The following is an 11,246-nucleotide window of genomic DNA, read 5'->3' as shown; positions in this document are numbered from 1 at the left end:
GTTTCAGAGGGTGTTATCCTGTTCCAGTCCGGTTTTGGGTTCGTGGCTGTGGGCGATCAAGACCGTTACGGTTCTACCTATGTACGGTGGGAACCAAAACTTGAGGTATGTAATCAATGGAATATTTATTTGGCTTATTTATTTGGTTTTAGAACATTCTTTTAGTCCATAAACGGTCAATTTCAATCATGACTGTTGATCTCGTTCATTAAGAATTTTGGTTAACGTTATTTAGTTTTTCTGAATATGACATTGGTTATAGTTGAATGTTGAATGTTGTTCAATTGGTTGTACCAACTCGATTCCAGTGTATTCATTTGAGGTTTAGAAATACTTGAGAAACATCATTGCTTACATGATATTTTCTCCCCAAAATTTGATTGTATCGTGGGATGTAATTCATTTGCTCGACTATTAAAGAGTCAGTATTTTCAAAAGATACGTTGGAAATAAAATCACATGTATTCCAATTTTTGTGGAAGAACTCACAAAAGGTGAAATGAGTCAGAAATTTTCCATTTCTCTATTTCATCCATGATACTAACGAACCAGTACATGTGTAGTGAGATTCTCTTAGCCTGTTGAGATAATGAATATTCTCAAATTAAGCTAAATGTAGAGAAATTGAAAATGGAAAGAACCCCGAAGTAATGAGGGTTAGACGTACCGACTCATATAAAACATGTGAAAAGGGACATATATATCATGAGACAAAGATGTATTTTTTTCCCAGTAGTAATGACACCAAAGTAGAAGTATCAACTGAATATGGGATGAAGCGAAAATGTAACTCTAGCTCCCATCATAAATGAAAGAGTTGGAAATGCACCTGGTTATAGGTGTTGGTATATACAATGTAATGTGTGTAACATAATAACAACCAATTTTCACATCAACTTTTATGGCAACAAGAACTTTGCCTAACCAATTGACTATTTAATTGAACTAGATCAAATGTTTGCGCTTATGGAATGGAAAGTACATCATTCCCACGAGACATAAATTCTCTAAAACACTTGGGATATATCTGGATGAAGTGTAACATATATTCATTCTAAAGTAATTGAGTTGAATCCGACTTTTTTTACATAATAAGACCACACCACTTATTAAATCTCTCAAGACTCATTGTCTAAGCTCTGTATGTACTAAAGGATAATCACATATTGTTAAGTGCAAAGGGTGTTCATGTGTAAACTATTACATACCTTTTTGAAAACTGAGAATGGAGTTGATTGCACCTATAAATTATTTCTATCAAATGGGGAAGGAAGCATATTCTTAGAAAATTAATGTGTCAATCTAGTGAAATGCAAATCACTGTACTTGAATTACTGAATCCATTTTAACCCCAACAATGAATCGATTGGGATTGATTCATAAAGACTTTGACATAACCATAAGGCACATTGGTTGTGACACGATGTTCAGTTTTGAAAGTGCTAACATGGCCATCACTTCATTTGAGTGTACAAGACAATGAATTAGTAGAATGCGAAGTTACGACATCTATCACAATCAGTGATTTCTAAAGTTACTAGATTTGCAATGCCTCTCCCCATTATGCTTTAAAGTAAGAAAACACGTCACTCATCTTACAAAGTCTTTCTTTAGTAAAACATGATTGAGACCATCTAGTTTTACTTAGATGCAAATGGAAAATAACTCATTCTTCAAAGAAATAAAGTGTTGTTAGTGGACATATATCCATGCAGAATGCGGACCATTCAAGTAATTTATGGATCTAGTGGATGATTCGACGCGTTGAATTAATTATTACTCACAACAAACGATGTGTTTAATTTTTGTAAAAACTCCTAGCACATATTACATAATACAAAGTGCAAAGGCTCACCACCCTTATTAATGCTAGAGAATTTACATCAAAAGGACTTGATGAATATTGCATGTTTAATAGGATCAATATAGAGCATCTTATACCCACTGGTCTCGCAGAGGCTACCATCAAAGATTACAGATGGTGCCTAAGGAATAGGTTATGCGTACCAACTTATCTTTTATTTCTTTGGGGATATGCAATATTACACGCATCTTACTTAATTTGTTTTTAGAACCCAATATAGTCAACCTTTTATGCGTACCAGTTGGTAACTGGATTTAAGCCTGACATTCGTGTTCTTACGCATTTTTGGTTGCACTATATATGTGCCATTACGACTCCACATCGTACTATGACGGGTCTTCAAAACTGTTAAGTAGTTAAGTTGGAAATGAGTTCCCAACAATTATCCGCATTTTAAAACTTTTGGCAGGAAATCTCTTACCGCTAGATTTGCGGGTTATCACTTTAATGAGAAAGTTTTCCCGTCGTTAGGGGGAGATAAGAAAAAGTATTTTCTAAGGGAACGACAGGAATTGTCGTTGTGTGTTCCCACTGTATCTCATATTGATTCTTGTACTCCACAAATGTAAATGTGAAGTTATAAAGAATATTCGATTTTCATAATGTACACTAATGTTGCTAAAGTGATGAGATAACACATACCAGCTGCAAACCTACCTGCAAAGTTACAAATCCTCAGTACGGGATATACACCATAGACTAAGGTGTTGCAACTACACTCAGTGGAAGTGTGGTTGAGGTCGTGGATCCATAAAGGAAGTTGGAGAGACCACTTGGTTCGATCAATCCTCACCTATAAAGGAAGTAGGTGAGTAAGGAACAACTTATTTATATCATCAGAAATCATCTCATAAGATTGTCTCTGAATATGTCCATGAATCAAACTGGAGGACGCTCCGAAGTTTTAAATGATTTTAGAGAACAATGAAATCCTGACGGATTATGAGAATGCATATGAGTCAATGGAAGGATCATGCGTGCACAATGATGATATAATCCATAAATAGTTCCTCCAGAAGTAGAGCACAATGAGATCGAACCATGCTTTATTTTGATTAATTTCAAATAAATAGCTTATTTGGCCTACGCAATCCAGGCAAAATTTAGTTCTTTGACAAATATACGGGTATTTGGTGTGGTAGTGCTAACCAACCTAGTTTAAAGCCTGTGGGACATATGTGGTTATTTGTCACAAAGTGTATTGAGAAGAATGAGGTCTTAAAGTATAAAGAATCACCTTGTAGCGTGAGGTTTCTCACAAACCCCTGGATCGCTTACTCTTTTGATCATCATAATTTTTAGTTAATTAGTTTGCTTGGTAGTTTCAAAAGAACTTGAAACATAGTAGATGTGGTTATATCTCTGGAGATTTAGGCTCAAAGATATTTGCAAAAGTGCATGATGGCCTTTTGCTTCCCAAGTCGAATGACTCTAAACCACGGAGTGTGTTTGCAGTTACACTGGAACACTCACTTATTGATTTAAACAATCAGGCGGATGTGGTATATCCGTCTAAGTGACTATTTGATTGGGAAGGGATAAACAAGTAAAGTTTCGTGCCATGCGTATTAAATAAGTTCCTGATTCAGAATTATAGCTATCTATGTCAACGGTATGGACATGATAAGTACTCTTAATGGAATAAGAGATCTTACAAGCTATTTAAAATCTGAATTTGAGATGAAAATCCTGGGAAATCTCGATCTTATCTATGTTCTAAACTAGAATACCGAGCTTGTGGTATATTATTCCACCAGTTTGCATATGTCCATTGTCAGGCAATTTAACAAGGACGTGCATGATGCTAGCACTCCCATGATTAGTCGAGTTTCAAATGTACATAAATGACCAGTTCGTCTAAAGGAAGATGACGAAGTTGGGTCGGGAGATGAACTTTCCTTATCTAAGTATAATAGACGCATTATTGTACTTAGCATAATGTACTCGACCAAATGTTACATACTCAATCAACTTGTTAGCTAGATATAGCTCAGCGCCAACGCAACGTCATTGGAATGGTATACTGAATATAATCATGTGCTTAAAAGGAACCATTGACATAACTTTGTTTTATCCATGCAAAGACATAAAAAGGAATGTTAACGAAAGTGCAATCCAAAGGTTGTTGATTATAAAGGAACAATAATATCTTCTCCAATGAAAGTAATCAAGGGGAGATAAGGTAGGCTATTTTCTAAGTCATTACCGATATTCAGTTTCGAAAAATACATAACTAAAGGAACAGTCTGGAACAATCTGAAAGTAATCAGGGGAGATGCCGACATCAGGGGGAGGATCCAAGGATATGATGTCGACATATTTTACTTCGAAATTGAAGTTGTGTTGTACTCTTTTTCCCTTCGATCGAGAATAGTTTTTCCCAAAGGATTTTGTTACTCGACAAGGTTTTTAGAGAGACAACACTAAAAACATCAAGTATGTTGAACGTTGAAGACATAAAGATCACCGTTGATATTACTGAAAATATCTGGATCAAAGAAATGAAACGCGATATTCTGTTAAGCAATGTAACTTCCAGAATCAACAACATGGTCTTATAAACATTCATGTCACCAAAGTAAAGTGTGATAACCCCTTTTGACTGCATTAGACTAATGAAAATTGTCTGACATCAGGTGGAGCATCTAATGGTGTGTTGAAATATTTTCCTTCACCGAGGTTATTTTTCCCACAGGGTTTTGTTGCTCGGCAAGGTTTTAATTAGACAACAACAAACACCGGGAATTAACTTCCCAAGTAAGGCTATTGTCTTTTCCAGAAGGATTTTCTGCCTAAGAAGTTGTGAAGCAACTAATCAAATTCCACGAAGCAAAGTGATCACCCTCAACGGATCACCTTTACTTGCATATGTCACATTGTACTCTTTTCCCTTCGTTGAGGTTTTATCCCACTTGGTTTTCCTTGTCAAGGTTTTAATGAGGCAACATATTCGAGTCCAACTACGTTCTAAGTTTGCTTAATATTGTACTCTTTTTCTTTAATCCAGGTTTTGTCCCTCTAGGTTTCCCTGGCGAAGTTTTAACGAGACAATTAACTTAGAATCATCGATCTTTGAAGATCGTATTACATGTGATGAACTACATGTAAAGTACGAGACAACATGTGGAGTACTACATGTGAAGAGCTGTACCAAGGTTTTGTGCCACTGAGTTTTTCCTTGTCAAAGTTTTAATGAGGCAATTGATTTCGGCGCAAGTCATCAAGGAGAGGACGACATTTGAAGAACTACATTCGAAGCACTATATGTGAAGCACTGCATATGAAATTCTATTGGACCGCACAAGGGGGAGTGTTGTAGGGCCTACGACCCATAGATGTGCGGCCCATCTATATAGTTAGGGTTTACCTTTCCATTATATAAAGGATACTATAGCTATGTAATAAGGTTGATCACTTATCAATAGAAATCCCTTCTATGCCTGTCTCATTCTCTTTTCCTATAATTCTACTACAATAAAAAAAAATATTTGAAGAATAAAAAATTATGTGAAATGAAAATTTGATAGTTGTATTTACGTTCGTTGTGTAGGTCTTTCAAAAAGCTTTCCAAATATATAAAATTCGTCGAATTCTTACGTATGATTCGTGAGACATGTTATGTTCAAGTTGGCAGGACGACTATACCCTTAATAAATGATTTAATTTATTTGATAACATCATCAAACATCTTTATCCAAATGACCCTCCTTCTTTTTTAAGGGTCATTTCAACAAAATGAATTAATTTTTTTAAAAGTGAATTTTAAGTTAAAGGTCATTTAAGTAAGAGAGAGTGAGGGATGGGCCAAACAATTAATTCCCACTTTACTTTTTTGGGCTCAATGCTCCTGAACAGACTCAAAGAGCTGAACAGACCCAACTAGTTAGACACGATACTCAACAACAAACTCAATTGGAAGCACGGCCCCCTAAGTTCTAAACCCAGGTCCCCAGTTTTTTTCAGCTAGACGGTGTTTTATGGTCCTTTCAGAATCTGATACAAACACCCGCTGCGATTAATCAGATTCCAAAACGTGTCCAGGATCTCAGGATGGCCCCACAATCTCAAACAAAGTACAGAAAAAAGAAAATCACACAGATCAAGACCGTTGGTTTCATGTATCAGAAATTTTTCAAAATGAACATAAAAAAGTAGGTGGATGATGAAAAAGAAGATAAGCGCCGAACAGAGGGTCCACGTCATCCAAAAATTAATATTTTAACATGGCAATCACGCTATTATAACTGAATTCTAAGCCCATATTCGTAATTAGCCCATTTATAGTAGTTTCAGTTCATAACAGAAGGGAAATAAAAAAACAACCTCCTTTTTCTCTTTCTTTCAGTCTGAAACCAGAAACAAATAAACACTCCTCATGGAAGAACTAGAAGAACCAGAGGTAATAATTAAACCAAACCTAATCACCATTAAAGCAGCTTGAAAACCCCATTTTGATCATCTCATTATCTGATTGTTTGATTCTTTCTCTCTTTCTAAAACCAGTAAAGATTGTGTTTTTAATCATTGTTTTTGAGTTTGATTTTGGGGGATTGATTGATTTATTTTTTGGTTATTTGGGTTGTTTGCGTTGTGATTTTGTGATTGATGTATGGGTTTCGTTTGATTGTTGTTTTGCAGAAGTTAGGAGCATTAAAGAAGGCATATGCAGACATAATCTTGAATACAGCAAAGGAAGCAGCAGCTAGGATTATGGTTTCTGAAAGAAAAGCTTATCGTTTTCAACAAGAATTATGCACTGCTAAACAGGAGGGGCTTGATATGCTTCTTCGTTTGAAACAAATTACTGATTCTAAGGTATAATTTCTTCAAGGGTTTTTGTATAAAATGATGAATTGATCGTTGTGGTTCTTCCAATGTTTGTTTGTTGATTTTGTTTTGCTTTTCATGAGTAGTAAGTTTGGTTTCGAAATTTAGGTTTTTAAGTGTTAAAGGTGTTTGCTTTACTGATGATCGGTCTGTTTTGCTAGGGATGATGGATGTACAAATCAGTTCTTAGAGTTGGGTATAGTGTATTGTATTTGTCATTTTGGTTATGAGGAATAATGTCTTTAACTTCTTCCATCTCGGAACAAATTTGAGGAATTGTACATAGGAAAATAGGACTACTACTTAGTAAATTCCTTTCAGGTCTTACTGTCCGGCAGTTAGTATAAATATAAAAGCAAAAGGGGTTGTTTGAGTGTCTACTATCTAGGTCATCTGGATAATTTGTTTTTGGCCTCCGAATTGCCTCTTAAATATTTTGTGTGCTGTCATTTGCCATTGGAGCATGTAGTAATATGCAACTAGTTTCGGTGAACATTGATTACTTTGATGTCTTATATTCTATTTCCCAGATTGTTTGCTGTTCTCGCTCTTACTGGCTCGCCTCGCCTCTTTCTTTCTTTCATGTAGAGTTTTACCTTGTCAAGTTTAGGATGTTCCTCAAAGTCCATCTTCGCTGTGAACAATATTTCTACTTTGGAGTAGCACCACATAGTTGCACGGTTGCTCATAGTGCCTTATCCTGATATATGGAGGCATCAGGCATATGCACGGTTAAAGCATACTTTTATTTCCCGAAGTCTTGGTTACTATCCTTTACCCGAGACTTCTTTCCCACTCTACTTTAGGCACCAATTGTAAACGATCGTCATTATGCTTTGTTCTTTACTTTACATTTCCTGCCCTCCTCCCATTCCTTTATCGAATTCTACTTCAATATTTAGTCTTTTCAAGTTAATGTAATCGTTGGGGTTTTGGGTGTGAGTTAAATCTTCTCGTATCATTGTAGCAAAGGGGTTGTCTTTCTTTATTAATAAGAAAATGGGTAAGTGTAGCCAATGCATTTAGGCTTTAGTGATGGAAACATCTGAAAGTAAACTGGTTTTAACCTTTGGATTCATGTTCAGATTATTTGCTTCCTAGCCATTGGAGAAGGTTAGTGGTTAGGCCAAGGGTGATTCAAAAGGTCTAGCTAGTTCTGTGCTCGGGCTTAGTTGTTTGGAAAATCTGAAGGTTCAAGGCTTCAAGCCAAGAAAGATGACACAGAGAGACGCTCTAGCTTGAAGTATTACGAGCCAACAAGACTGGGGTCTAGACTTGTAAGAATCAAAGAAGTAGCAGTCCCATATGGATCTGGGTCCAATTGCGCATTCCTTATATGCAGTACTTAACTATTGCTTGAGAAGGATTTTCCATTAGACATTAGTTTAATATCTATACTAACCTTATTTTGAAGTACTAATACTGAAGGAAGGAACATGTTTTGTAGCAATTTGGAGTTTCGTTCATTTCGTGGTTTCAGATTGTTTCTCTTTGTAGTCATTCAGAATTATTCAGGAAGAACTATCATTCCAAATTACTATTTCTGTGTTTATTCATCAGTACCTTGCTGATTACTCCCTCTCCTGTTCGAACAAGAATATTACCATTGGGTTATAAAGTCTTACCCTCCATGCCTTATGTTGTACACTGACAATCAAAGACCCCATTCCCTACTGAGAATGTGTAGAAATTCAATATAGTTTCCTTTCTTTATAGTTCCTTAATGGAGATATTCATTTACAGTAGTTATATGAGAACCATCTGACCTGTTATTATTGTCCCTTAATGGAGATTGTTGGTTATCTGAGCCTTTTGCTAGATTTCGGCTCATGCCCTGTATACAAGCTTATATGATCACCTTCCAAAGTAATTGCTCATCACTTTTACCCAATATTGCTTATAAGTCCTTATTTTCATCCCTTGCTCTTACTGCCCTGATTCTGTCTTCTTACTTTGAAAGAATAACAATCTGTGTTTCCTTTCTTACAGATTGCCGAAGTGGAAACCATGTCAGTTAGCCAAAGAAAAAGGATACAAGAGCTTGAACTGCAATTGTGCAGAGCAGAGGATGTGGTAACAGATCTTAGGTCACAGTTGAGTGGAGTACAGGATGAATTGGAGAAGGTAAAAAACAATAAAGAGATTGCACCTTTGCACAAAGATGTTAGCAAACATAATACTTCTGATTCAGAACCCAAAGCCACATCTACCTTTGACGCCAAAGATAGACCTCTAGTTCGAAGAAATGTACAGCCTAAAGCCTTTCGAGCAGAAAAATGTTATGCTGATAAGCCTGACTTAGACTCCCTCATTCTGACAAGCAAAGAGCCTGAGCAATACCGAAACGGGTGTACTCAGAGAATTCGTGCATTTGATAGGAACCTGGCGAATGGGAAATCACCTCTTCGTGCAGAAACAAAGAATCAGTTTTCACGTAGAAAGAAAGAATCTTTTATCAGAGAGGAAGCCAGGGAAGTTGGTATCACTAAATCTTCTTGCAAGGATGAAAATGCCGGGACAAAGAAAAGGAAACTGATTGGTTTGGATGAACTATTGCAGCAAGATATTGGCTGTGAAAATGGTCAATCTATAGGGTTTCTTCACAAGTTCTGTGCTAGAAAAAGAAGATCTAGATACAGGTCAGGCAGACCGAACTCATACACTGACCAGGTCATGCAACCAAGAGAATTATCTCTTTCTCGTTGCAAAACCAACCCCTGTGAGGAAAATCCAACAGTTACTCCTTCTGAAGATAGGTCAAGGATAGTTGAAGGCAATGCCCAGAAAGCCTCAGACTCACGTTTGACTTCAACTTCATTATTAACTACTATGGCTGATGTAAACGAAAGGGATGCGAAGACTAAACCATTAAGTGTTCAAACTTTTCCTCAGGGAGACGAAGAATCTATAGTTAAGTCAGAATTCAGCAGACATGGTAACAAAGTCGCAGAATGTTCAGGGGTTTCAAGATGCAAGGTGAACCTCAACAGCATAGATAATCCATGGATGACTGATATCACTGAAGAAAAAGAGTTATGTGAAGCGGCAGATCCATTGCCTGTTCCAGCTGGAAAAGATATGCCTCTCAAATATACATTTCAAAGGAAGCGTAAGAAGGGACCCTTGATATGCCTGGATGAGAATAAAACTCTTGAAAAGGAAAGTGCAACGGAGAGCTCAGGGGAGATAGAAAATATTGCTCCTGAATCACAAAAATCTTGCTTGTTAGATGAGCCTCCCCGTGATAATCGGAGGTTGGCGCTGGTTGCTCGCCAGGTAAGCTTCCTGGCGAAAATAGTATCTGGGATTTCCTCTCATTCAGTTTAGAAAATTTACTACTTTCTGTTACCCTCCCCCATATGTGTTTAGCAGTCAAAGCTTCCCGCAGTTTTCATACCCAACCACTTCAGTTGTCTGTGTCACATAATGGGGGCATATATACAACTACTATTAGTTAGGCGTTTGGATCATAAAGGGGAAACATAAAAGGGAATTGTTTTAGACATCCTTACTACCTATATACATAACCGAGTATTTATGTGCTTCATTTTTGGTTGAACTGGCTTATCTGTATTGCTTTAACACATGTTGATTTTCATTGTTCCCCCCTTTTTTCAGCTCATTTCATTGTCCGAGAAGCGATGGAGATGAGAGACAAAAATTTCTTCCATTCATAATGGACAAGATTAGCCTCAAGGAGCATTTGTAAATTAGCCATACACTATGCAAGGTTAAGTGTTGACAGATAATTTCTCTGAAGATTCTCACAAACTACTGGCTTCTTAAAGAAGGGCAGTGCGAGTTATAGAGCAATTGTAGGCTCATTCATAGGGATTAGTTACCTTTACGGTTCATGCTAATTGTTGTTGTAATATGTGCTATTGTCAAACCAGTTACCTTTACAGTTCATGCTAATTGTTGTAATATGTGCTATTGTCAAATCAGTCTTTACGTAAGCCTTATTTTTACAAATTAACAAGTGGCTTGGCCGGTAAAAGGGATTTGTTTTTTTCTCGAGTAATGTATTTATGCGGTAGTTTAGAGTCTAGACAATTCCAGAATAGAAGCTGTCTTCGGAAGTCGAAAACAAAAAGATTCTGCTTCATAAAAAGTAACTTTGTTGCTTCCAAAAGTTATTATGAAATATATTGTTTTCCAGAAGCACAAGCCAAATTCCAAAATTCAGAAGCCAAAGAAAATTTGCTTCACAAAAAGTTTACATGGGACTCATCCACCCAAAAATGAACTCCTGCTAATCCAGGTTTGCGCCAGCTGAAAGAATTCATCATCATCTCCAAGACAATATGGCATAGACTGTGTACTTGGCATCTTTTGTAGCTCTCTATTGCCAAGTTGCAAATCATCAGAAAATACTAATTCGTGCTTCAAAATAAAAAAAATACTAATTTACAGTAATGGCGGTGCCGGGTTAAAGCACGATACTATTTAATCTCATGTTTTTTCTTTTACTCGGTCAAAAATGGATTGATTAAAAAAACGAAAACACAAAGGTGAAGGTCTCTGAAGTCTTAGCCAGAGAGCCAAAAGCCAAAGA

The 11,246-nt window shown here is 36.6% G+C and overlaps 1 protein-coding gene across 1 annotated transcript; it reads left to right on the top strand.

Annotated features, from left to right (window-relative positions):
• The first annotated feature begins 6,186 nt into the window (after nucleotides 1–6,186).
• LOC113331602 lies at nucleotides 6,187–10,628 on the top strand. The gene is made up of 4 exons (XM_026578299.1): nucleotides 6,187–6,263; nucleotides 6,503–6,679; nucleotides 8,681–9,967; nucleotides 10,310–10,628. The coding sequence occupies exons 1-4, from the start codon at nucleotides 6,240–6,242 to the stop codon at nucleotides 10,340–10,342; spliced, it is 1,521 nt and encodes a 506-aa protein (XP_026434084.1). The 5' UTR covers nucleotides 6,187–6,239; the 3' UTR covers nucleotides 10,343–10,628.
• Nucleotides 10,629–11,246: the final 618 nt, after the last annotated feature.

The sequence above is a fragment of the Papaver somniferum genome, unplaced genomic scaffold (genome assembly GCF_003573695.1).
Source record: "Papaver somniferum cultivar HN1 unplaced genomic scaffold, ASM357369v1 unplaced-scaffold_125, whole genome shotgun sequence".
In the NCBI taxonomy this organism is placed as follows: domain Eukaryota; kingdom Viridiplantae; phylum Streptophyta; class Magnoliopsida; order Ranunculales; family Papaveraceae; genus Papaver; species Papaver somniferum.
The sequence above is the reverse complement of the archived record's forward strand: the minus strand, read 5'-3'. Positions and strand labels throughout refer to the sequence as shown.